The 24,727-nt window shown below is 31.9% G+C and overlaps 2 protein-coding genes and 1 non-coding gene across 3 annotated transcripts in view; 1 reads left to right on the top strand and 2 right to left on the bottom strand.

The window, feature by feature from the left end:
* The window catches only part of Dok (docking protein homolog), a 246,996-nt gene that overhangs the window by 32,503 nt on the left and 189,766 nt on the right, over nt 1-24,727 (bottom strand). The window lies entirely within an intron of this gene.
* On the top strand, nt 447-518 carry TRNAE-CUC (transfer RNA glutamic acid (anticodon CUC)). The gene has a single exon. It is a non-coding gene; the product is annotated as a tRNA-Glu (tRNA).
* On the bottom strand, nt 4,732-10,914 carry LOC149482763 (spondin-2-like). Its single transcript, XM_089703359.1, has 7 exons — nt 10,515-10,914; nt 8,854-9,065; nt 8,268-8,372; nt 7,618-7,797; nt 6,608-6,852; nt 5,388-5,536; nt 4,732-4,979 (listed from the first exon to the last, which is right to left on the bottom strand). Exons 1-7 carry the CDS (start codon nt 10,687-10,689, stop codon nt 4,786-4,788), a joined length of 1,260 nt encoding a protein of 419 aa, XP_089559485.1. The 5' UTR covers nt 10,690-10,914; the 3' UTR covers nt 4,732-4,785.

The following is a 24,727-nucleotide window of genomic DNA, read 5'->3' as shown; positions in this document are numbered from 1 at the left end:
CATCTGGTAATGGAGGCGTTAAACCGCTGTAATTTTCTAGTCTTCTAGTTGTAATAATATCTTGGAAAATGGTCCAAGTTGTAGTTGCAGCTGGCAAGCTTTGCGACACGTGTGCATTATGCTACATGAATTCATAATGTAAAGAACTGAAATTTAAATTATCAGATACTTCTAACGCGTTAATAGTCTTAGAAACGAGGTTAAGAAAATACATGCCTTGTGTTCAATTTAAATTAATCACGTCTGCTAAGAGTTGTTATTTTGAGAATTTATTTTTAAACAACTAATAAGATATAGTAATAGTATTATGTAGTAGCAACATTATTAGTTACGAACACAAATAAAGTACGATAAGTTACTCAAAACCAATAATATTATTTTGAAAAAAGGAATAAATGGTATCGAACTGAAAGATTAGTTTCTTCAATTTCATACATTCAACATAATCCGGTATGGTCTAGTGGCTAGGATACCTGGCTCTCACCCAGGAGGCTCGGGTTCGATTCCCGGTACCGGAATATATTTTTTAATTTTTTTTAAATATTATATATTAAATAAGTTGTTTATGTCGGCAAGTTTTGTTTTGCATGTCTTCAAATTGGCTTCGGAATAAATAGCAGCAAAAAAGCTAACAAAGTGATTTAGGTACTTTGGTCGCATTTTTTCAACGAGTTTCAACCCTCCCAACGCTGGTGTCTGATTGATTAATGGCCAACTTGATCTATTTTGCGATGCTGTGGATGAGACAAACTTTTTCTTATCTTTTACACGAAACAAATTTTGAAATACGGTGTGTACTGGTATTTTTAATGTTTATAGCTAGCTTACTTTGTAAAAGTAAAGAAATTGGGAAATCAGATCTATAAAACATGCAATGTGCATATTATTTGTTACAGTTTAAATTGTTTTCAGTGTGCAAAATTAATTTTACCTTCAATGAAAGAAAAAATGTCTTCTTCGAGATGTGGCTAAAACTTTTTCACCTAGAACAGGATTCTAGATTCTATCGTATAACAACTAACACAACAGCTGCCAAGTAGGATATTATAATTCAGAAATTCATATTTCAATCATAATTAGCAATAATTTTTGCGTATAGGTAAATGTTAAAAAATAACAATCTATTAAAAAAATATGTTCCTTTATTTCCATGTTAAATTAAAGATAAAGACTCCATCCTGTGATTGTCAGATTATACGAGTAAAAGGAAAGTTTCATACATCAAGCGAATTAGTGGTTTAAGCTAGAGTTATACACATTTGTAACCTAGAAGCGCTCGTGAATAAAATATTACACCAACATTTAGCTAAAGTACTCCCGTGGGATGGCGGGGCTTTGATAGCATTCAAAGACACTGACTGATAAATTTAGTGCAATTTGGAATTTAAATATGCATGATTAAACTATATAGTAGGAATGCAGAATATAACAAAATGATGGAAAACTTTTAAGTGTTTCAGATTTTTGCTTTAATAATCGACTGTCTCAGAAGCTGAGCTTTTTTATTATCTCTTTATGTATTTGTAATTCCTTTCCACGCATAATAATATTATACCTAGGTATAAGCTAGCAATGCCATTAATGTTTCTATAAATGTAGACGTATATATCTATCGTATATGAAGCTTGAAAGTGTCGTTAGAATCTCTTAATTGCAAGAGTGATTAGATACAGTCATATCGATAAAAGTAAATTATGCATATTTGGCTCTCAAATTATGTCTGCTATTTTCTCCATTGATTTTAAAAGGATTAGGAGCGATTAAAATTTTTAGAGACTCATCGTGATTTTTATAAAAATAGAGTTTTTAACAGGATAAATTTTTAGATAAATATATTATGATTTACTTAATAATAAATTGATTGCACTTAATATAAAATTCAAAAGTCACTAAAAGAAATAAAGTTTGTAACACGAACGACACTCTTGCGTTCTGTGATTTCGCCAAGATTCCGCACATAAAAAGGAATGACACTAGAACAATAAAGTTGGAACACTCGAGGAAGGTAAACCGAGTGAGGACTATGGTTAATGTAATGGATTGGCATTAATTATTGTTGTTTATGTTTATTATTTCCTTGTATTAGTTTAGTTTAGGCTGGTCATGTTGTTTTATACTATACTTATAATTTATAATGTAAAAATACATTTTATAATAGCGTTTTAATAAAAGTGTTACTAATGTGTTCAATTATTTGTTTTGTTCCGAGATGTTACTTCTACTGCAGAGTGCAGTTTACGGTTACTGTTACTGCAGTTACACGAATCAAATTTACTCATATTATTATCAATTCAATTCCTAAACCTAGCTAAAATGTTAACTATACTGTAAACGGAAAACATTTAAAACCTAGCATAATATTGAAATAAGCGCATTTGAGGAGATTTTTCTCGATTTAGAACAATCAATCAGTGGCGCGTCGGCGAGAATCAATCACGCTGAGACGCGCGGAAACTCGTCTAATGTAATGTGTTGGAAAATTGAAAACTTCCACTGCAATGTTCTAAGGTTTTTCGGTTGTTTTATGTGTTTGGAAGTCATGAACATATATTTAATCTTATATATAAAAATGAATCGCAAAATGTGTTGGTAAGCGCATAACTCGAGAACGGCTGAACCGATTTCGATAATTCTTTTTTTATTATATTCCTTGAAGTACGAGGATGGTTCTAATGTAGAGAAAACGTGAATATTATGTACCACGGGCGAAGCCGGGGCGGACCGCTAGTACTGCATAAAAATAAAAATTTAAAATTTCACCAATGTACTTTGGCGTAAAGTTAACAAGATCAGATTAATTTTTTTTGGAAGGCCTAAAACATCTAAAAATGAATAAATACCAACACAATTTTATTTTTTTATTTGAGTAGAGTGAATTTTCATATCTAGGTACAAAGTTGCAAAACTAGTGAAGCACACGTGCTGTTAGCAAAACAATATTCTCCGACTTGCAGAGATTTAGGTGGAATATCGTAGTCAATATTCCTCTAAAACAATGATAGCAAACCATTCGTAGTCACATCCCGAACAAGAAACAGCAATAACCCCTACGTGCCTTTGGAAACCTTTCCCTTATTCGTGTTGGCACGAACTTTGCTGCAAAATCATTTCAATAATGAAATAGTGTAACATCATAACGCGATTCTTTATGGTAGTTACTTGGGTAACCGTATATGAAGTCATCAAGGAAAGTAATTTTTTACGCAAGTTATATGGTTCTGTTTCGGTATGAAGGATGTCTATTTCGACAGGTTTGCGTGAAACATGAGACTTTACCTATTTATTATGTAACTCGTGGAGAGACACTCAATTGATGTTTCCGATTGAGTGAACAAGGTATCTATAAAGGGTGGTTAATAGAAAAAGCGTACTACTGTTGTGAAGGGTTCACGGATATAAACGCTTCAGAACTTTTATAGTCAAGTTACTTGAATATTAATTGTTTCTATAGAAAATTACTACACTATAGATAAGTTGAAAAGTACCTGCATAAAAGAAGCCAGCTTTATATATTTTAGAAAAAAAAAGCTACTGCGCTAATTATACACATTATAGTTAGTAGGTACGTTGTTCTAGACTTTAGGACTTTATATTTTATCCATGTATAGGTAACCCATATCAGCTTATGTATCTTTACGGACCAAGAGGCGATCGAAATGCTTAAATAATTTAAAGCATACAGTGCCAATAGAAACACAAAATGTTTACTCTTGGGCGATCTCCGCAGAGCACTGGTAAAAACAACTCCATATAGATGAAAGGAGGCTAGGAATCGAATCACATACTCCTTGATTTTGTGAAGATCACGCACCGAATACAAATTAGGAGGTGTCCTGCCATCGGTTGGATGTTGTTAACATTTTACTATCCCCCTCCGAGTAATCGAAAAATACGCCGCTATCGCACAATTTTATTACAAACACAGCGCAAGTAACTTGATATCCAACGAAAATGAGAAACGGTCAGAACATGATATGGGTAAATACTTCTTATAAATTATGACGGGCTCAGAAAGTCTAGTTGAAATTTACTTCACCGTGTTTTCCATTTATTTAGAAAAATAATATTAAGGACATAATATACAATCAAGGGGCCTTAGACAAAGTAACAATTAAAAAACGATAACGAAGTTAGAAAAGGAAAAATGTATGGGATTGACATTAGATAGACCACGTGATCTAACGCGGCGTATGTCAATGTCCCTTACATTTTTGCCTTTTCTAACTTCGTTATCGTTTTTTAATTGTTACTTTGTCTAAGGCCCCAGATAATCACGGTTTAAGAGTGACGCGTTACTTCACGATAGTATCTTGAGTGACGCAGTGACATGGCGTTTCTTTTTTTAGCGAATTTATGACTCGCCGTACCTTCATAAAACCCTTACAATGTAAGCAACACTCTGTCATTTACCATTTAATTTAAAACTTTAGACGGCCCCAATCTCGCCAATATAGCAATTTCATAGTCTTTCACACTGACCGCTATAAAGCTCCTTTTTACGACGTCTGGGGCTTATAAATGTATATGGCAACACTCGGGTTTATTGTGCATATGTTACATGTTATTCCGCTTAAGTCACATTACAGTAATTTATATAATAGGAGACAGGATAATTTCTAATTGTGGATTTGTACTTCTCTACATTACTTTAGTCACGTCAGTATAGTTATAATACAATAACCATAAATGTTTTTCCGTGAATTATTAAATGAAACAAATAAGAAATTACATATTTTAATATTTAATTAAATACAATATCAAAACTTAAACACTACACAAACAAAATCACCATTCAAAATAATCGATATGGGCACAAGAGTTGATGTTCCCGCAGTGCGTTCTGTCCTTTAGAGATGGACAGTCCCTGCCTTTCCCTCGAGCCTGCCTGAGGATACTTCTTGTACGGAACTTGTCCCCAAAGCCGCAGGTCACGGAACATGGCGACCATTCGCTCCATTCCGAAACTAGGCAGTCGTCAGCTGAAACATGTTCATTCGTTCTCTATTTCTTGCTTCGATTTATTCGTTCACTATTTCCTTATTCGATTGAAATTTGAGAGTATATGAGTTTAATATAAAATTATAGGAGAAATGCATATAACGTAGTTTATTTACTTGAAATTAAATAAATAGTTAATTTAATTGCTTTGAGCTTTGGGTCTTGTTATCTATTAATAGGTATTAAAAAGGTGTAGTCACTTATAAACATTGAGTTAGTGTAATGTCACTTAGTAATGTGTTGAGTGATAGTTACTCGTTCGTAAATAAGTTGTTAAAGATAATGAAAAGATAATTAAAAATATATTAAAAGCATTTTGACAAATCATTGAGGCTTTGTTTTATACATAAAAATAGGACTCTATTCAGTTTGCTATTAAAAATACTAACGTTGTATTTTATTAACAGCGTGATGCAAGCGAGATCTGAAATGCCTAGGCAGATGTTTGCCAAGACCTAATTTCTTTCCATGTGCTACGGCAAGTACGACGTCATCCATATTTTTAAGCTCACTGTCAAACTCTTTCTCCGTTGTCGTTCTGCAAGAAATACATAAAATTAAAATTATATAAAAACTAGAGGTCCGCCCCGGCTTCGCCCGTGGTACATATTTCGCAATAAAAGGTAGCCTATGTCCTTTCTCGGGTATCAAAATATCTCCATACCAAATTTCATGCAAATCGGTTCAGTAGTTTAGGCGTGATTGAGTAACAGACAGACAGACAGAGTTACTTTCGCATTTCTAATATTAAAGTATGGATAATGGTTATGTACTCCCACATAATCTATAATACTCATAAAATAAAGAGGTAAAACAACAAAATTGACAATTGGTTTATGGGAACTTCATTAACCTCCAAACCAATTCTGAAAAGATGTTAACCACTCAAATAATTGTATTCTTAAACTAGCGGTCCGCCCCGGCTTCGCCCGTGGTACATGTTTACGTTTTCTCTACATAAGAACCATCCTCGTACTTCCAGGAATATAATAAAAAAAGAATTATCGAAATCGGTTCAGCCGTTCTCGAGTTATGCGCTTAACAACACCTTTTGCGATTCATTTTTATATATAAGAAGATAACACATGCTACTTTTTTTAGCTTTTATCCTATCAATCTGAGTGGAGACGGCGCAACTGTATATATAAGATAGTAAAAAATTCTCTACATCTTTGTACACAAAAAGTATTTTTAAGAAACTTATATGAATTGCGTTGTTGTTTTTTTGCTCTAGATACGTATCTGCTCAAAATAAATCGCCGTTTTGTCGCCTACTAAATATAATTTATCTTGGAAAACAATGAAGAATAAACAAGATGTTATTGTTGAATGTAGCTAAAAGTAAATTTAAGAGTCGTTTAATGATAACACATTTTTTATACGGTATACTTTAACTGACTATGATAAAATGCACTGTAGCATGTAATTAATACTAAATAATGGTTATTCACCATCTATAAAATAACTTAAATAAATTATATCCTTGTGAACTAGGAATAAGTATAACATAATCCTTCGCCATTGAGGCGTCTACGGTGCGATTAGTATGATTCCACTATTATTCTTGGGAAATAAAAGCTGTTATAAAGGAAAAAGGGAAAACACTCACGTAACAGGCGATCTTGTAACCACGACCACATTAATGTCGGGAACGTTCGACCTCGGGGTGCCAACGGGGACCTCTTCCAAATCCTTCAATTGTTCCATGTAACTTTTAGTTGTAAATTCCCTGAACTCTTCAAGGAGATTAACTTTTCGACGCGGCAAACCCTTCTTTTTGTCTTTTAACTTGAGGCTCACTAAGAGTTCTTTTCGTGCTAAGTCGTTCAGTTCTTTTGTGGAATATTCCTTTACCTGTAAATTTTACGGCGTTTTTAATCCTATAATTTTTAATGCGGAAAGTAAGCAAAGAGATATGGTAATTGGAATGAATAAAATTCTTCGTTTCTTTAGGTAAGGTTTTCAGCTAGCTTAGTATGATGAATTTTATTTCGAGATTTCGATGTGGTAATTAATTATATAATATGTTATTTCAGCAAATATTTTTAAAGGAATACTTTAAGAAATTGTCTTTATTACTTATAATTTGTTTATAGGAAAACTAGCAACAATATTTAATTAAAACGTTAGTCAATGTGATGACTACATTAACGAGTAATTATTATTTAGTGTAATATATCCTATGGATATAATACCGTCATATAACAACAATGGATAATTAATCAATAATTTACTTATACATTTAGTTTCACATATCTTTAATATAATGAACGAGAACCACTCCATATAATCCTATTAGTCAGCCCGCATTCTCGAGTGTTATCGAATTATGTATTAGCTATTGGAAACATTATCTTTCTTTCTTTTAGTATTTATATCTTTGAATATATATCTTAGAATAGCTTAAGCTTTCCTGAAAAACAAACTACGATTATATTTCGATTATCACTCTTGAGCACAAAAAATAATAATTGATAGAGCAACCCATTCATGTTAAAGATTATAAATTTAATTTATATTTTTTAGATACAATTTTAAGTATAATATTGTTATTTATTGCAATCCGCCATAATATTTTGGTTATTGCAAAAACACAACATCTATTCTAATAAAAATTACCTTATTAAACTCCACTTTAGCTATCGTAGGCAGTTCCTTCAAGCCAGGATAATAGAACCCAGCGGCTGGATGGTTCGGCTGGCGAGGGCCGTGCTTCGCCACGGGCTCCGGGGGGGAGGTTTCCCAGCGGGGCGCCGTAAATGTTAGCCCGCTTGCTGCTCCCGCGTCTAACGGTCGGAGCTGAAGAAATTGTAACCAGGTCACAGATAATATAGAAAATATAATATGTACTAAACAAAGTAATTGCTTTTATAAATCCTGTTTATATCTTTTGTTAAAAGCGTGTTAAGGATATGATTGCGTGGCAACCGTGTTTTTTTTGATTAAGGATTTGAGTGGACGGTCTTAAGTTGGTTGAAACAATTTAATAAGTACGTACGTACTACGTATATACTACGTAGCTTCATCAGCTTTGATATAAAGGTGAACTTTAAATTTCTATAGGTTCTGAGTTAACAATAAATAAACAATTGAGTGCTAAGTCAGAAAAGAGCAAATTCATATTAAAATCATGGAAATAAGTACTACGTTTTAGAAGACACTACGAAAATTTCAATATGTTTGGTGATGAAATGAACTACCTACTAACAATTTTTTTTAGCAAATTTTACAAGAATTTACAATCGTATATTGTAGAAAATAGCACTTACGTCGAGGGTTATCTGATCAACCCAAGAGTTATCCACGCAGAGATCAAGGCTGTCGACGCCGACGAACCAATCCGGTGATGGTATCAGGCGGCATATCATTGAAACCTGTGTGGAGAAATATATAGTTACTTTTATATGTAAAATCAATTTCTGTGCTTTTGTCTCGCTAAACATCGAGAATATAATTTAAGCTTCAATAAAGCTTTAGCTGTTTGAAAATAAATGAACGTTAGTAAACAATAAGAGGGTAACGAAAAATATGTTTCACAAAATGTAAGTACGAACTTCACTGGATCATCTATTATAATATAATATTATGGATAAATCAAATCTAAATAGACATAGCGCTGTTTGTATGGTAATTGATACAAGTTCATTAATATCAATAGCTACAACGTCATGCACTTACGAATAATTAATACACTAGATATTAATTACAATCTTATATTCTAAAAAATAAGGAAATTTATAGATTGAAGGCATTACATGTGAAAAAATTTTAATACATTAATTTATGAATAAAACGCTTAAAAATAAACTGATATAACTTGCAATGTTAAAATTATTATCACTACATCTTTCTTACCATACTATGAACGCCATCAACAAACACCATGTTACTGGTCTCCCCTGTACCAGCTCCCACAGCTGAAGCAGAGAACTGATCATACACGCTGGCATTATCATCCCCTTCCTGGACCAGAGCATCTAGCTTCCCGTATTGGGCAAAGTTTCGAACCGTCTGTCTGGCTACTTCACCGATGTGGTACAATTTGTAGGAAGAGTTGTGGGATTGACCTGGAATTTAATTATTAAAAAATAACTAAATACCTAGTTGAGTGGGTCATTTCAATAAAAATATTATACCGGGATCGGATTGTACCTGACAAAATCTACCTATACAGTCTTTTCAATAAAAAAAAACGGCGTTCGAGACTTGAGAAACTCTATGTCCTTACAAAGGCATATAATTTAAATAAATACGGATTGCTAACTAGGTATGCTAAATAATTGTAACAAACATAGCGTAGAATATGCAACTGCAGATTACTAAACTACTACATGTATAAAGTAAGAATAACTAACTAATAGGAAAGACTATGATCACAAAAATGCTCTTAAAGTTTCTATTCTTTAAAAATGTCTCGTTATACACAAAAAACATATGAAACTAACCATCGATACGGAAATATTTATTTTATTTTTATTCTCATTCCACGCAAATTTTTGTGTCGCGCATAATATAGCGTATTTTTGCGTCAAAAGCGACAACACGAATTTAAACTCTGTAAATTACCTGTTTTGTTTGACTGAATTCTTTACAAATATTTCTCCTATTCTCTATATTAAATGTATAAAAATATACGAAACAAATATATTTCATTAATTTCTTTTAATTTATATCTAATATAAAAATTAATACCTATTCTAAACTAGATAATATTAGTTAATTATCTATTATAAAGAGAAACGGTTTGTATGTTTGTTACGTAGCTTGAAAAATCAATTGAATTGAATTTTATTCGACTTTTCTTCGAATTCGAAGATTTTTTTCTCATGAATATTAAAAAGTCACATTAGTTACTTTTATGTAAATTATTAATTTTATATAATTTACTTTCCTTATATCAAAGAGGATGCAATTTTTTGTTTATCAATATTTTTATTAAATTTACAAAATACAGTATCTACTTATTAGTATTACACAGCGTGAACTATTAAAATATGTCTATGAATTACGAAAAAAATGTAGGTAATGTTTTTGTATATATATCATTTAAAACATATTCCAAATAAGTATGTACATAAATATTTTTAGAATTTACTTTTCCATCACTAAGACAAATAATTTAAGAAAACAACTCAGATAATATCGTATTTTTGTGCTTCGTAAAACATGTGAGGCGTAACGTACAAATAAATATTAGGTAAAAAGAAAACCGATAACAATTTTCCCTTTGTCTAAAGGTTGTTGAGGACAAATAAATATATCTTTATCTGATTGAATCGCCTCAATGCCGCGAAATGTCACTTAGCTGAAAGATAAAAGGAAAACTTATCCCTCTCCAGTTTCCGACCTCTTATTGTGTTTTTGATTGTTCTAATTACAAGAGAAAAGTTTTGACGACGGAAAAATGTGCTCCCATTTCTAACGGATGTTTTATAAATGCTATGTTTTCTTATTGTCCCACTTTGAATAATCTATTTATAAGCACATGCACATGCCGCAACACAAAATGGACGCACCAAAAACTGCAGACCATTGCGCTTTCGGCCGATGCAACGGATAATCTTTTGGGAATGTTTCCTCGGTCCACAAAAACTTCACTGTCACTTTATAGACTGCCATGTCAACATCACAACCAGCACAATAGTTTACAATAAAAAACAAGATGGCCGCCACTTGCAGCCGGGCAATCATCGTGAATGGACGTATTTACAAAAATTAGCACTGCTATTTATTTTAGAAAAAGAACGTTTTAATTTCACGGTTTCGTACACACTCAAATGTTTTGGCGGTGTTTTTAATTTTGTTCGTTTTCCGCGTGCGTGCAACGGCTCTGAAGAGAGAGTGTGGACTTTTCTATTTTGAGTCCCCTTTACTGTCGGGACAGAAATAACCATTGGGCGACGATTCGTATTTGTGTAAGACAGTTTTCAGATGCGATTTAGTTATACATCATAAATAAATAAAATCTGAGCTATTCAATATTTTGAAATCTCTACAATTTTTCTTTTTTTAAGTTATAATTTACAGCTGTAATAAATATTAAACTAATAAAAATGCTTACCCAGGTTTCTCAGATATCTTAAGAAAATATCTCTATCTAATAAATATTAGAGACCGCTTAACCCTACTCGAAATCCGGTAGTCGATTGATCGATCGTACACACTTGATTGAAATATTTTGTTTGTGATCTAATAATGGTAAAAATAAGTATTATTTTATTTGGTCCCATGTCCTCTTGTCGGACAAATATAATTCACATCTGTTTCACTGATCGATTTTGTTATAAGGTGATATGTCTCATTTTTATATATTAGATTGATACTTTATTTTGTCTGGTGATCGAATATAGAGCACCTTGGTTTTACGATCACGCATTCAAAACTTTAGTAGTTAAAAACCGCACCAGGTGTTATCAACCACTTCCGTACAAAAATTTAATGTGCTGTGTGACTTTTCCTGTTGTTTCCGAAAGTTTACTGTATGATTTTACCTACTAAGGAAGCCCCATATTTTATTCGTTTTTAAAATGTTGTTTCCAATATTCTAAAAATTATAAACAATAAATCTTCAATTAATTAAGAAATTCGAAAAATCAATTACATGTACCAATATCTTTGACATGAAAATGAAACGGAAATGGAATAAAAGGTGACATGAAAATTACTGTAGGTACTATATTGCCGAAAAGCAGCGCGACGCGGACGGTAGGATCGACCCATCACAACTCACACAAAATAGGAAATTTCAACCCGTCATACAACGATTAAAAGTAGCTACCGTGTATGGACCATCAATCACTGGCCGACCCGCGTCAGGGTCAGAATGATTCGTAGGTACAATATCTTTATTTCCCTCACATGTCTACGGTATAGGAAGATTTGATTAATATTATTCGTAATTTGAGATGGAATTTCTAAGTAGTGTTGACACGCGAATCAGTTTCTATCTTAAATATAAAATTTTATTTCATTTTTCTCATTGATTTGATTATTTAGTTCGCAATTAAATAGTTCAAAACTCAATGATCTATGTAATAAACGGTCAAATAATGAAATACGTGCAATGATCCTAGGTTGATTATATAATTATGCATCATAATTATTTTTTTATAAAATACTGAGAATCATTAATTTTAACTGATATTAAATTGATAAGTATTTATTATTGGAAGAAAATTTAATACCTATCGTAAATGTAGTATAGAGACGAACCGCATGATATGTGTGTCGAATGCGATATACCAATATAAATTTATATTAAAAAGTATTTTTAAGTCAAAATTTCAAATAACTCACAGCTTGTGGAGTCCGTTCGTTAATATTAAAAAACTTTCAAGATGCGGCATCTCACTGGAATTTTATGACTCAAAATGAAAATTCTGAATAACTTTATCAATTTTTACTTTAAACTTATTTAACTGTTAATATTTAAGATTGACTAATCTTGTTAATTCTTGTATTTAATAAGCTTCATAACAAGTCTTACCAGACTAATAAAAGGAACGATGTTCAAATGTTTTTATAAATATAAACATAGGCAAACCAGTTGTTAATGTTACTGCTATTCCTTTTTCTTGTGATTTGTTAGATTTTATCTACTACAACTACTGTAGGTATATTTCTGTGCTAATGCAATTCCACTGTCGCTTACACGATTACCTTGATTTGGCTACGTAATGCAAGAGCGGCGCTGCAGCTTTGAGACATTTATACTAAATAAGAAAGATTCTGTGTTTTTTTTAAACATAAATTGTAAGTCCATATATAGATTAAAAATACTGTCTGAAATAAAAACACCGAATAACCAGTAAAATTAATTGATCAATGGAAGAGATGAGAAATGTGTGTGCTACGAGTATTTATTGGAGATATCAATGTATTTATAAATGTACCTATATATACGATATATATTGACGCCGCAGTTTATTTGTGAATTAAAGTGATCTTTCGTAATTTAATTATTTGCCCAACATTGCATTATACCACGACTCATAGGCATAATTGAAGCGGACTCAAAAAGGAGGGGCAATCAAATTCAACAAGCTGGATAATTTATTAGACATGGCGGTGACGCGAGGTAAGGGTTGATTGCAAAAATTAATTGACCACCGTATGCACAATAGTACAAAGAGTCGTTTACGTAAACATGAAATAATTGCCAATTAGTCGGCCCTATTGTATGGCAATTTGATGACGCGAACAGCTGCAGGCATTGATTAAATATTTAGGTACGGTTATCATTTTAGGCGCGGTCGGCTTATGAAAACTGCGTTTTTGGTTTTATTGTTTGTGAATTTAGTTTTTGTAAAATGTGTACGATTTTATTTTATAACTGTAGAATAGTGAATCTTAACTAATTGGTGAAACGATTTTGAATTTTATTTATTGGGTGTGATAGGAATTTATACAGTATCTATGGGGCTATAATCGCTATTGATCAATTTTAACGCTATTATTTAGAATCATCGGCATGTAAATTGCACTTTTGTGAAAATATTTTGATTTTTTTGACCGAATTTTTTTTATATGACACACTTGTCGATTATAACTTTCATTTGATAACAGCTATTATGCCAAAATATACAAAACATATATCAATTTGTAGGTATTGGAACCATATTTTAAAATAATAAATATCACAAGCTTTTAGCTTCGATATTGATCATAATCAAAGTCAAACGTAAAAGCTATTAATTATGAACTATTCGGCAGAATTGGAAATTCATCATTCAAGCCTCAGTCATCTACGAGTGCCTACCTATTAAAGGTCTTACTTTTGATGTTATAGAAAAACTAGATTTCCACCCGCGGCTTCGCCCGCGTTTTGAAATAAAAAACCCGCATAGTTCCCGTTCCCGTGAGATTTAGGCTAGCCTATGTGTTAATCCAAGTTACACTCTATATGTGCTCTATACTGCTTAATTCAATTGTAATCGGTTCAGTAGTATTTGCGTGAAAGAGTAACAATCATACATACACATACACATACATCCAATCTCAAAAACTTTCTCATTTATAATATTATTATAGAAAAACATAAATGTATTTGAGGATGCATGTAGTAAATTGTACATGTATTTTAGAACATTCACTTATAACGAAGATTTTTTTGTGTTCATATTGGCAGCAGTTTATTCAACAAAATACGAACCCAGATACGTAAAAAACCTCAGCAGCTAATCCGGTAAATCACAAACCATGTAGGATTAAGTTGTAATGGTCTGTAAATATTGTCACACCCGAAACGTGCCCCTCCAAACTGTTAAAGGATCAACATCTTTTTCTTTTTAACGCCCCATCGGGACCTCAAACGCTACTCAATCTTAAGTACGGTTATTGTATGATTTTTGTTAACGCCCTTGATAAAGAGGTGCTTGTACTTAAGGAGGACCTTTCGACGTTAAGATTACGAGACTTGATACCAAATTGGTTGTTCAATATCGAATGGGTTTTTGTAATGGTGTATAGATTTTCCATGTAGGTAAAGTTAGGTTTCACTGTAATGATACAGGATACTTCTTCACTGTAATGATATAATGCACAAGAGTTTAGATGTGTTAAATTACCGCTTAAAATATATCTGCCATAGAATGACTATTACACTTCTAGAAACGAGACAAATTAACAATTATGCATAAGTCAGCTCGTTTGATTTTCAAACTAATCACAGGTAAAGTTAAACTGTATAGTTATATTGTGAAACCGACACTTCACCCAAACTACTGACTGATACAGGATGCTCTCACGTTTTGCATAAAGTTGGACTCCTGAGGTATCGCAATAATTTCTAGCCATACTCCTGTATTTCAAGCATCCTGCAATAGTTAGTCAAGTATCCTACATACAGCATAGTTAAGTGAAGTTTCGGCAACTTGGACATAAGTTTCGGCTTAAGTTATGTCGTTAAACCTTTGCAGGGAGGTTGTTGTTTATGTAATTTAATATGTGTTGTTCCGGTGGGAAATTGATCGCTTTGTCAACTCAACCGTGTTTGTGATGATTTTAGTTGCGTCGTTGTCTACGTCTAGTTTAATCTATAGGTGCTCATAATGTAATGGAGCTGAAAAGTTTGTGTCTTTTCTCTGCTTGAACTTAATATAACTATGGAACTGCAGGAGTAAATAAGAAAATGTTTGAGTTCGATATTTTGAGGCTATCTAGTTCAAGGCTCTTAACCTATATACCTATGCTTCCTATGAAACTACATGAATTCAGCATTAATGAAGAATAATGCAAATTATGAGGGAAAAACTATTAACTTCTACTTGAACAAAGTCGCAGATACAATTATTCTTATACAACAAGCGTCAATATTGTTGTGGTGAATAAATTTTCATATAACAGGTTTAAAAACATATATTTTTTTTTATATTCAGATTAATATTTTTAAATCCACATTGTCATGTCAATTTTTAGCGTTACATACGCTACGCATATGCTTGTTGTATAAGAATAATAATTGTATCTGCGACTTACGTAGAGTTTTTGTATAAGAAACTATTCATTTAAACGTTATAGTGTAATATTTTATAATATACTAGCGGTCCGCCCCGGCTTCGCCCGTGGTACATGTTTACGTTTTCTCTACATAAGAACCATCCTCGTACTTCAAGGAATATAATAAAAAAGAATTATCGAAATCGGTTCAGCCGTTCTCGAGTTATGCGCTTACCAACACATTTTGCGATTCATTTTTATATATAAGAATATGTTAAGTTACATTCCTGTTATATCTCAGAGACACTGCACAAAGTGTTCTTAATTCTCGTATATCTTCCTCCTCCATGTTTCATTCACACGTCATTTAAATAACCTAATATCTGAGCCGGGAAATCTGAGCACAGTCCCGTACTTGAACATTGGAGAATCAAATTGAACAAATTATATTGTGAAGCCTTTCCACTTTAATTAACACTGTTGTAGGCTTTTAGGGTACATTATTTTGCTCTGAAGGGGCGATAACTCTTTTTAAAATGTTCAGAGTGAAAATTGTTTTAGAAGACATTTTAGATAGCTTCATATATTTTTCATAAGAGTGATTAAATTTTAAAGTAGAGTGGTGAAATGACACTTAATTATCTTTTTAAGGAAAAACATTAAAATATTATTATGTTAAACAGTAGAGTTTATGAAAGTAATAAACACGAAGGGGGTGCGTTGAAGTTAACAGCGTGACACACTAAAAAGACAGGTTTTAAAACTTTGTAAATAATTTGCTAAGATTGCAATTAGCTTAAGTATAAACTCTTTTTATCAGACTTTGCAATGCATTTCTGTTTTGTTAATCACGTAATGTTTACGCACACGTACCTAATTGTAAATTGTTTGAAGAAGGCCGACAGCGACTTATCTTCAAACGGCATGGCAGTTAGATTTATAATGGGAAGCCATTTTGAGTGGCGTGTGAGAAATTGTTCAAATAACTTTATGATGTTAAATTACTGCAATGTTTTGATGAAAAGCTTTTTGCTTGTACTTTTTCTTAAGTAAAGGGGAAATAATATAATACATACTTGGAATGCTTCGGGTAAGTATACATGGTAGAGTCAAGAAAATAGAGTTAAAATGTAATTGGAAGATTTGAATACATAATTTCCTAAAAAAATCTACAAGCATTTTGAATACATAAGATAATCTTAAATACATCTCTGTACTTATTAAACAAAAGCTGTTTAAAAATGAAATAACTAGTGTGGTTTTAGTTGCAAAAAGATATTTAATTAACTTAAATAATGGAAAGGAAGTGCAGCCAGCGGCGGCAGTCCTGCCGACCGCGACCCGACACGAAACCACTTTTCATTTAAGCGCCTTTTTTAAACATAAATCTCTCATGTGGGCGTTTTATCTGCGCGTTTTAATTATTTAAGTTAAGCCAAGAAATTTATTGTCGTTTTTGGACGATATTTTTGTAATATTTAATGTAATAAATGGACCATTGTACTCGGTTATTGTATATGCTCAGAACGTTGTAGTGAAAGATAGCTCTAGTATAATATTTCGCTGTCATTTTTATTTTTTTCCATGTTAATGGTGCCTTATCGTACATTTAACATTGTATTAAATAATAATCGAATAAACGACACTTAATGATACGAATTTGAGTTAAATATTCCTATGTTAATCCTAAGTTTCTCCTACGATTCGCGTCATCTAGCAATTTACACCTATTTCGCAGTCGACGGTGCGTCTAATTTATTTACAGGTGTTGCCATCAATATGGCTCTGAATTAATTACTAAGGGCGGTATGCACAAGCGCAATGTTATAATGAATTTTTATGACTAACCATGTTTTCATTTCTTTTAATTTCAACTGGGAGTCTTAAAATGAAGTTATGATATTAAGAGCTGTTTGTTTTCAAAAGCAAAGACGCTTTGGAAGTTTTTTTGACTTCGTCAGATTGTGATTTGCAGTACTGCAACCTAACTTTAAGAGCCCTTGTACATCTTGATTATATGTGTTTATAGATGATGCATTCGTTTTAATACATACATACCTACATTCATTATTCAAGTCACTTCCAGAACTTCCCAAATTGAACTAAATATGTATGCGTGAGTCTAAGATGAATACAGATTATGTACCAAGCGTACTTAATCTATAATTGGAATGCACTATCATGTGTAGTGTCTAATTGGGCACGCCCGAACACTTTAATGCGAGTTGCATTTCCATACGGAAGGTGTAAGCTATGATGAGGCATAAATTTGCTTGCACCTAAAGTGGGTATGCATTTTTTTATAATATCTTGTAGGTGCCTGCATTTATAGTTAATTTTTAATGTAGTAATTTATAAGTATAACTAATAATTTTCAAATTCATTTCGTCATCGCAAATTCATTAAATTAAATAATTAAAAAGGCGTGCTATAATAATTGTTCGTGGCACTGTTAAATGTTTACGTATCTTTACATGAATTTTTTTTACATGAATAAAAGTAAGATCATGTTAATAGGTATACTAATGCATAACATAGAAATCAGTGCAGATAACGTCAAGAAGACATATTCATTAAATATTGTGTAGACCAAATCATGCTATACAACAACAATAATTATAATCTTCCCGATTACAGTTTTAATTCTCATTTAAATTTAACTAAAACTTTTTACATAAAATTGGAAATTAAAATGCAAGACTCAACAAAGTTTGCGAACATTGGCAAAAACTTTAGTCTATAGATTAGTAATAAAATTAAAAGTTAGGTGAATCGACTTATACGTAGTGGACCAACGAACTTAACACTCGGTCCAAACTTAGCCACCGCTTAACCGTGGCTAAATTTTAACTTACGAACGAGTTAAGTTTCCGTAAGTTATCCTACTAGTATGGAAACTAGGAAATGATATATAAACTTGAAACTGTCCGTTCATCTTAACTAGAAAGTTTTATATGAAAATTAGTTTGGACAGACTGGTTCGTTTTTGGTTAAGGTGTGTACCGACACACCGATGTTCAATTAATCCTTAATTAGTTATTTTGACGAATAATACAGTTACTGAATCGATTCAATTACTCTCCCAGAGATCGCAAAATATTTTCAATGTCTTTTGGAACGATACCTTCGAAAAAAATAACTTCAGTGAGATTCATTTCGAATAAATAAAATAATAACATTTTACAAAGGTCGGCTACGGTGAAGATAATTAAAAAGTCGATAAAACAAACGATACGTTTCACTAAAATTGAATGATTATATAATATATACATTTAAACTGCTGAATAAATTTATTTTGATAAGATTTGTTTGCTAAAAGTTAAGTTCTATGGTCATAACATGGTCATAACGAAACTACAATATTTTCGTATCTATGTAGAGCAGTCAATGTGTCGTTTATAAATTAAATTACGTTTAAAATCTGTGATGATGTCAATAACAACCTATATAATGAAAAATTACAGCTTTGAAGTATGTACATACTTACTAATATTTAAGCGCAATAAATTATAAACAATAATGATATATCAATAAGCTATAAATAAACTAAACGCCCTGTCAGGTTTCCCCAAGCGATAGATGTTTTAACAAAAGCATGTGTTGTAAAAGTTGTGGGTTTCGCTCGTAAATCCAAACCCCAAGAGGACGTTGCTGACCTTACCGCGGTTCGGTTGTACCGTTAGCACAATCATAATACATCCATACTAATATTATAAATGCGAAAGTAACTCTGTCTGTCTGTCTGTCTGTTACTCAATCACGCCTGAACTACTGAACCAATTTGCATGAAATTTGATATATAGATATTTTGATACCCGAGAAAGGACATAGGATAGGTTTTATCCCGGAAATCCTACGGGAACGGGTTTTTCTCTGAAAACGCGGGCGTAGCCGCGGGCGGAAAGCTAGTTTTCTATAAAATATTTCATATATGACGTATTGTTTTCAACCTTTACAGTGAAGAGAAAATTGAGAAATCACCTTTAAATTATATCAGTAGGAATACAAAATTTGGAACAAATGAAGAAACTGGTTAGATAACATTTTTATAACATCACTTGAATTTTATTATTCAAAGAAGACTAGAAGTAAATACATAATTCTGTAATTCTGTAATTACATACTGAGTACTGTCAAGGCTTTTATTTTGTTCTGATTTCATAAAGTTTTAACGCGTGTCTTGCTCTTGCATTTCAGATTGCTACGGGACAACTTTTACTCTATATATATATATATATATATATATATATATATATATATATATATATAATATATATACTAGTTTTATCTGTAGAAGTCATAGTACATTAACTTTGTAAAGTCAGGAAAACGACGTTAAACTCTAAAAGCGAAGTTTAAAAGTGCCTCTGTTCGTCTGTTTTGATATAAAAGGGAGAAATCAATTGTTAATAAACCCTCTATACATAGGGTATTCTATACTTGCAAAGATTATAATCTATACTAATATTGTAAAGCCGGAGAGTTTGTTTGTTTGATCGCGCTAATCTCAGTATCTATCTACTGGTCCGATTTGAAAAATTATTTCGGTGTTAGATAGCCTATTTATCGAGGAAAGCTATATAGGCTATAATATCATCACGCTGAGACCGACAGGAGCGGAGCACTGCGGGTAAAATCGCAACCGCTAGTTTAATATAATTTCGTCTACCTACTAATAGGCTTATGCAACAAAAAATGTAGAGTTTACTGTAGATAATCTTTGTTTCAGAGATTACGGATAGATTCACAGCACTACGATTACTCAGATTGAAATAACGGCTAAAAATTCTTGATTAAAAGAGGTTTTAAACAAAGAAGTTTATACGAAAAGCGTGGAAAAATATATGGATGAAGAAATATTGAATACAAGCGTTACGGCTCAATAAAGTTCTTCAGATGTGGGCGTATATTCGCACTCCGTTTTACTGATGTTTTTATGCTTCTGTATGTCTATTGCTGCTTTTATAACTCTCTTACTTTATTAATTCAGAACGTATTTATGCTTTTAATTAAATTTTGAATATATATTGTATTCAGTAAATAAATATCTTAGTGTTAAAAAAAATATATTTAAAACACAATTTATGACTTAGTTGCATAACAATCTCAAATAATAATAATATAAGGGATAGACTTTCTATACAAGGTTCTCGTACCTATTAAAAAATCTGATAAAGAGCTTAAAGGCCCAGTTTATACACATTATTATAATATTATGTTATATAAACCGTGGAAATGCTGTATTTGTATTTCACTTTCAGGAAGTAAATATTTTATGAAATATGAAAGGAAAGGGAAGCTATATAATCTAACATAAAGTACCGAGTCCACAATTCTATTGCGAATAAGGTGGCCATGAATACAACTTAACCAATAATTTAAGCTTTCGGGCAAAATTGATATGAATAAGTTTGATATACCTAGTAATAAAATTATCGAGGTGCATCGAGCTAGTTACTTAAACAGGTTTTTTTTAAATAAAAAAATCAATTATTTATAGAAGGAGTTTGATGCTTTTTTTAATAATAATACCTACATGGGAATGGTATATGAAAATACGTCTTTTACACCACCTCTTGTTGTATTATAACGTTTCCTATTTCCAATAAGCAAACATCCTTGCAACATGGTCACACTATTCTTTAACAACAGAAGTGAAGTCACGAACAGAAGTGTATGAGATATTTTTACGTCGCGAACACTTTTCACGGCGAAGGTACCTGAAAATACTGGGTTAATACCGCACACGTAGTCCACAGAATATAAAATGCATCTTGAAAATTTTACTTATTGACAAGCGGATGAAGGAAATTCATGACTTCATTGTTACGGTATTTCAGCTGAGATCTGAAATCTTTGTGAGAGATTTGTTTGCTATTTTATTGTATTATTTGGTTTATATTCAATTTATTTACATGGAGTATAAATTGTTATCTTTCTTGTAAGTAACATATTGTAGTTTTTTTTAAGCACACAAACATCTCAATCTGGTACGGAAAAAAAGTGAAATTAAATAACTAAAATATAAATAAACTAATGTGTGATGCATCTCATTTATATTTTTTCTTTAAATCACAAACCACAATATAAAATCTTCATCAAGGGCCTATCATAATTCACCTTGTTGTGGCATAGACCTCAGATTAAGAAAGGCGATAGAAAAAGTGTTTCTTAACACATGATTGATTAACCTTCAAAGCCACTTCTCTTCATTTCATAATAATTAATATTATACTTGACCATTTATTTGTTTGAAAACAGCTTTGAAGCTCAAAAGTATTTTCTTTATGCCTAGCTATACATTGCATTAATAGTAGTTAAAAAGACTTTTTTTTATAGATAGGTAGGTATAAAAAAAGTTAAGAAAATGCTAATATAGAGAAATTCTCAGATGCAATCAGAGCAGACATAAATAATATATATTTTTTAGAGTTGACTGTCTATCTTGGCGGTCTGTAAGTGGCCCTGAAAGAGTAAAGACTAAATTTATTTTTATGTAAAACATTCATTTATGTAATTATTACATATAGTAAGTGAAATAAAAATCTGTTATATTAGCGTTTGTATCGTATGACAAAGAAATGTTTTAATAAAAAATGGCGGCTCACGCTAAACTGGTAACTCAGCAAAACTGAAAATATTAGAGTTTCATCTTTAACGTTTGGTGTAAGCTGAAGAGGAAATAATAAAATATACATTCATTGTGCTTGCTGATGTTTAACCTATATGACTTTACTACATAGGTAATATTTGTTTAAACTTATACTATTTCACATTATTTTTGTGTCGTTTAAATATTGTCCTTATAGTTAGCACTTTGTTCATTTTATTAATATAACGTTACGTAAATATATTATTTTTAAAATTTTTATTTATTTTTTCAAGTATTAAATATAAACACTACAAGTATAGTGTATATATGCATCATAATCAGTATCTGATATCTATACTAATAATATAATACAAATTAACAAGTTGCAGGGGTCTTGAATTTATTAAAATCTAATTTCCTTTTTACACTTAATTATTTGCTGCACTTCGTTCTCGTTATTTTCTAGACATCTCTTAACTTGGACTGTAGAAGGGCCGCATACCGCCGTTGCCGACCATATTGGATTACCGTTGACGAAATCTGCTGACGTGGCGACAGCGGAAATTCAGAACCATCACAGCTTTCGGTCGACGTATTTTTACGCCATTTTATACACTATGGTATTAGTTTTGGGTATCCTTTTTATTTAATCCCATGCTGTTTCAGCTTTATGTAATATTCTGCGGTGTTCCACTCCGCCATCGGTTGCAATTATGTAATTGAAGCACGATATAACCACTATTACTGAGATTAAAATGTGGCAGAAAAGGAAGAAAAAATATTAAGAATTCCCTTTTCTGGACATAAGTCTGTCAGTGTTCGTCGTGCTTTTATTAAGAAATAAACGATTTAATAAATCCAAGCTGAAAGGAAAACTTACTCGATTTAGGAATTTTTGCTAGATATTCCTCGATCTTATTTAAGAGATATAAAATTCAAAATCTTATATAAGAATCTTATTAAAAGTTTTCAAGAAAATAATTTGCCTTTAAGTATTTTGATCCTAAACATTTTTGCTGTGTATATTTAAGAGCTAGTTCCGTTGAAGTCTCATGTCTGGGAAAATCTACCACAAATTGCCGACTTATTTGCCTCTAAATTGCTTGGCTTTGCATTTTTATTGAAAATAACTAACATATTTTCTGAAAGTCAACAAGCACTACAGCTTAAAGTATTAAATTATAAAGAAGATTATTAGTTATCTTATTATATTTGTATATAGAAAGAACATTAAACTGCACAAAAAATAATAACGAAAAGCAAAGTCTAGGTATTACATGTCAGGTCAAAAGCATTTTCGTATGAATGTTGTTAACATAAAACTGACAGAAGTAGGCTATACGTTAATTTTTCGTCGTTTTAAATTAAAACTGGACCTCATACCCTCTTTACGCAGGGATGCTATCAAATGCAGATGCCGACCGGATATTTAAAATGTATCTTTATTGAAATCTACATTGAGACTTGTACACGGTAAATACAAATGATAGAGCTTAGTAAATAGAAAATTATTTTACCTTTCAAAATTGTGTAATCTACGTCTGGTTATGTCGCAGGTAATATACCTGCAGACGACAATTTAGCTTTTCATTACGAACCTACTACGCCCTACGGTATCATATTACTTCCTTCTTAATTTGCATCAAAATTGACTTGCATCTATTTTGACTAGTTTGATACGTGATCCTCGATGAATACAATATGAGGGGTTATAAGATTGTGGCGTGTATGTCTCCATATGCGGTGTTCTTATTTCAGACATGAAGGTGGCTTTTTTCATGTAAGTTTAATATGAAAGAGATTTCTTCTGTTGAAGTCCATCGTGAGCTTTCGATTTTTTTCACTATTTTAATAGAATATTAACATCAAATTGGTGTGCACCTATATTAATAAACACATTATAAAGTGTGAGTTATTTCGCAGTGTTTATTAGATATTTTAATTTTATAATTTGAACCAATTCCACAAACAAAGTTTGATTGATAACCTTCAGCAACGATTTCAAATAAAAAAAATCATATTTGAAAATTAATTGAAAATGTGATATTCCTTTTGCAATTTCAGTTCAGCGGTATACCATGACGTAGGTGGTAATTCAATATGGCGCCAGGCGAGGCGTTGTGACTGCGGGCGGTACATAACCTCAAAATGACATTACGACGTATATATTACCGGAAAATTAAACCTCCCGGTCCAATTATGGACCCTAGTACTGGGGATGTTGACGAGTTTTCAATTTAATTTGGTTGCGTTGATTTTTTAGATCTTAATATATTTTTTCCTACGAATGTTTCCTACAAATTTTATAATACAAATTACAGAAATAATTAAATCAGTGATTACTAGACATCGGATTATATGCACTTGCATATTTGCATATGCAAATGCATAAATCTCTCTAATTACGGCGTTAGTGCATATTTTAGCCTTTTTCCCCAATCGTGCATATTTCGTTAAGTAGCGGGAATTTTTTACTGGTCGACTAACCTTTATTAGCCAATCAGAACGCTCAGCGAGTAAACAAACCCTATTTTAGCATGGTAAAATGGCAAAAAATTACAAAATGGGCTCCATTTTAAGTAAATTTTGAACCAATCAAAATAGGGCTAGATTACCCTTTTGGGGCTAAAAACTTAAAACACGGGTTGAATACCAAAAAAGGGCTTATTTTAGCTTGAAATGGTCTAAGGTGGCAACACT

The sequence above is a fragment of the Colias philodice genome, chromosome 14 (assembly GCF_061535455.1).
Source record: "Colias philodice isolate Cphi_HAF_F1 chromosome 14, ilColPhil1 Martin Lab GWU primary, whole genome shotgun sequence".
Taxonomy (NCBI): domain Eukaryota; kingdom Metazoa; phylum Arthropoda; class Insecta; order Lepidoptera; family Pieridae; genus Colias; species Colias philodice.
The sequence above is the reverse complement of the archived record's forward strand: the minus strand, read 5'-3'. Positions and strand labels throughout refer to the sequence as shown.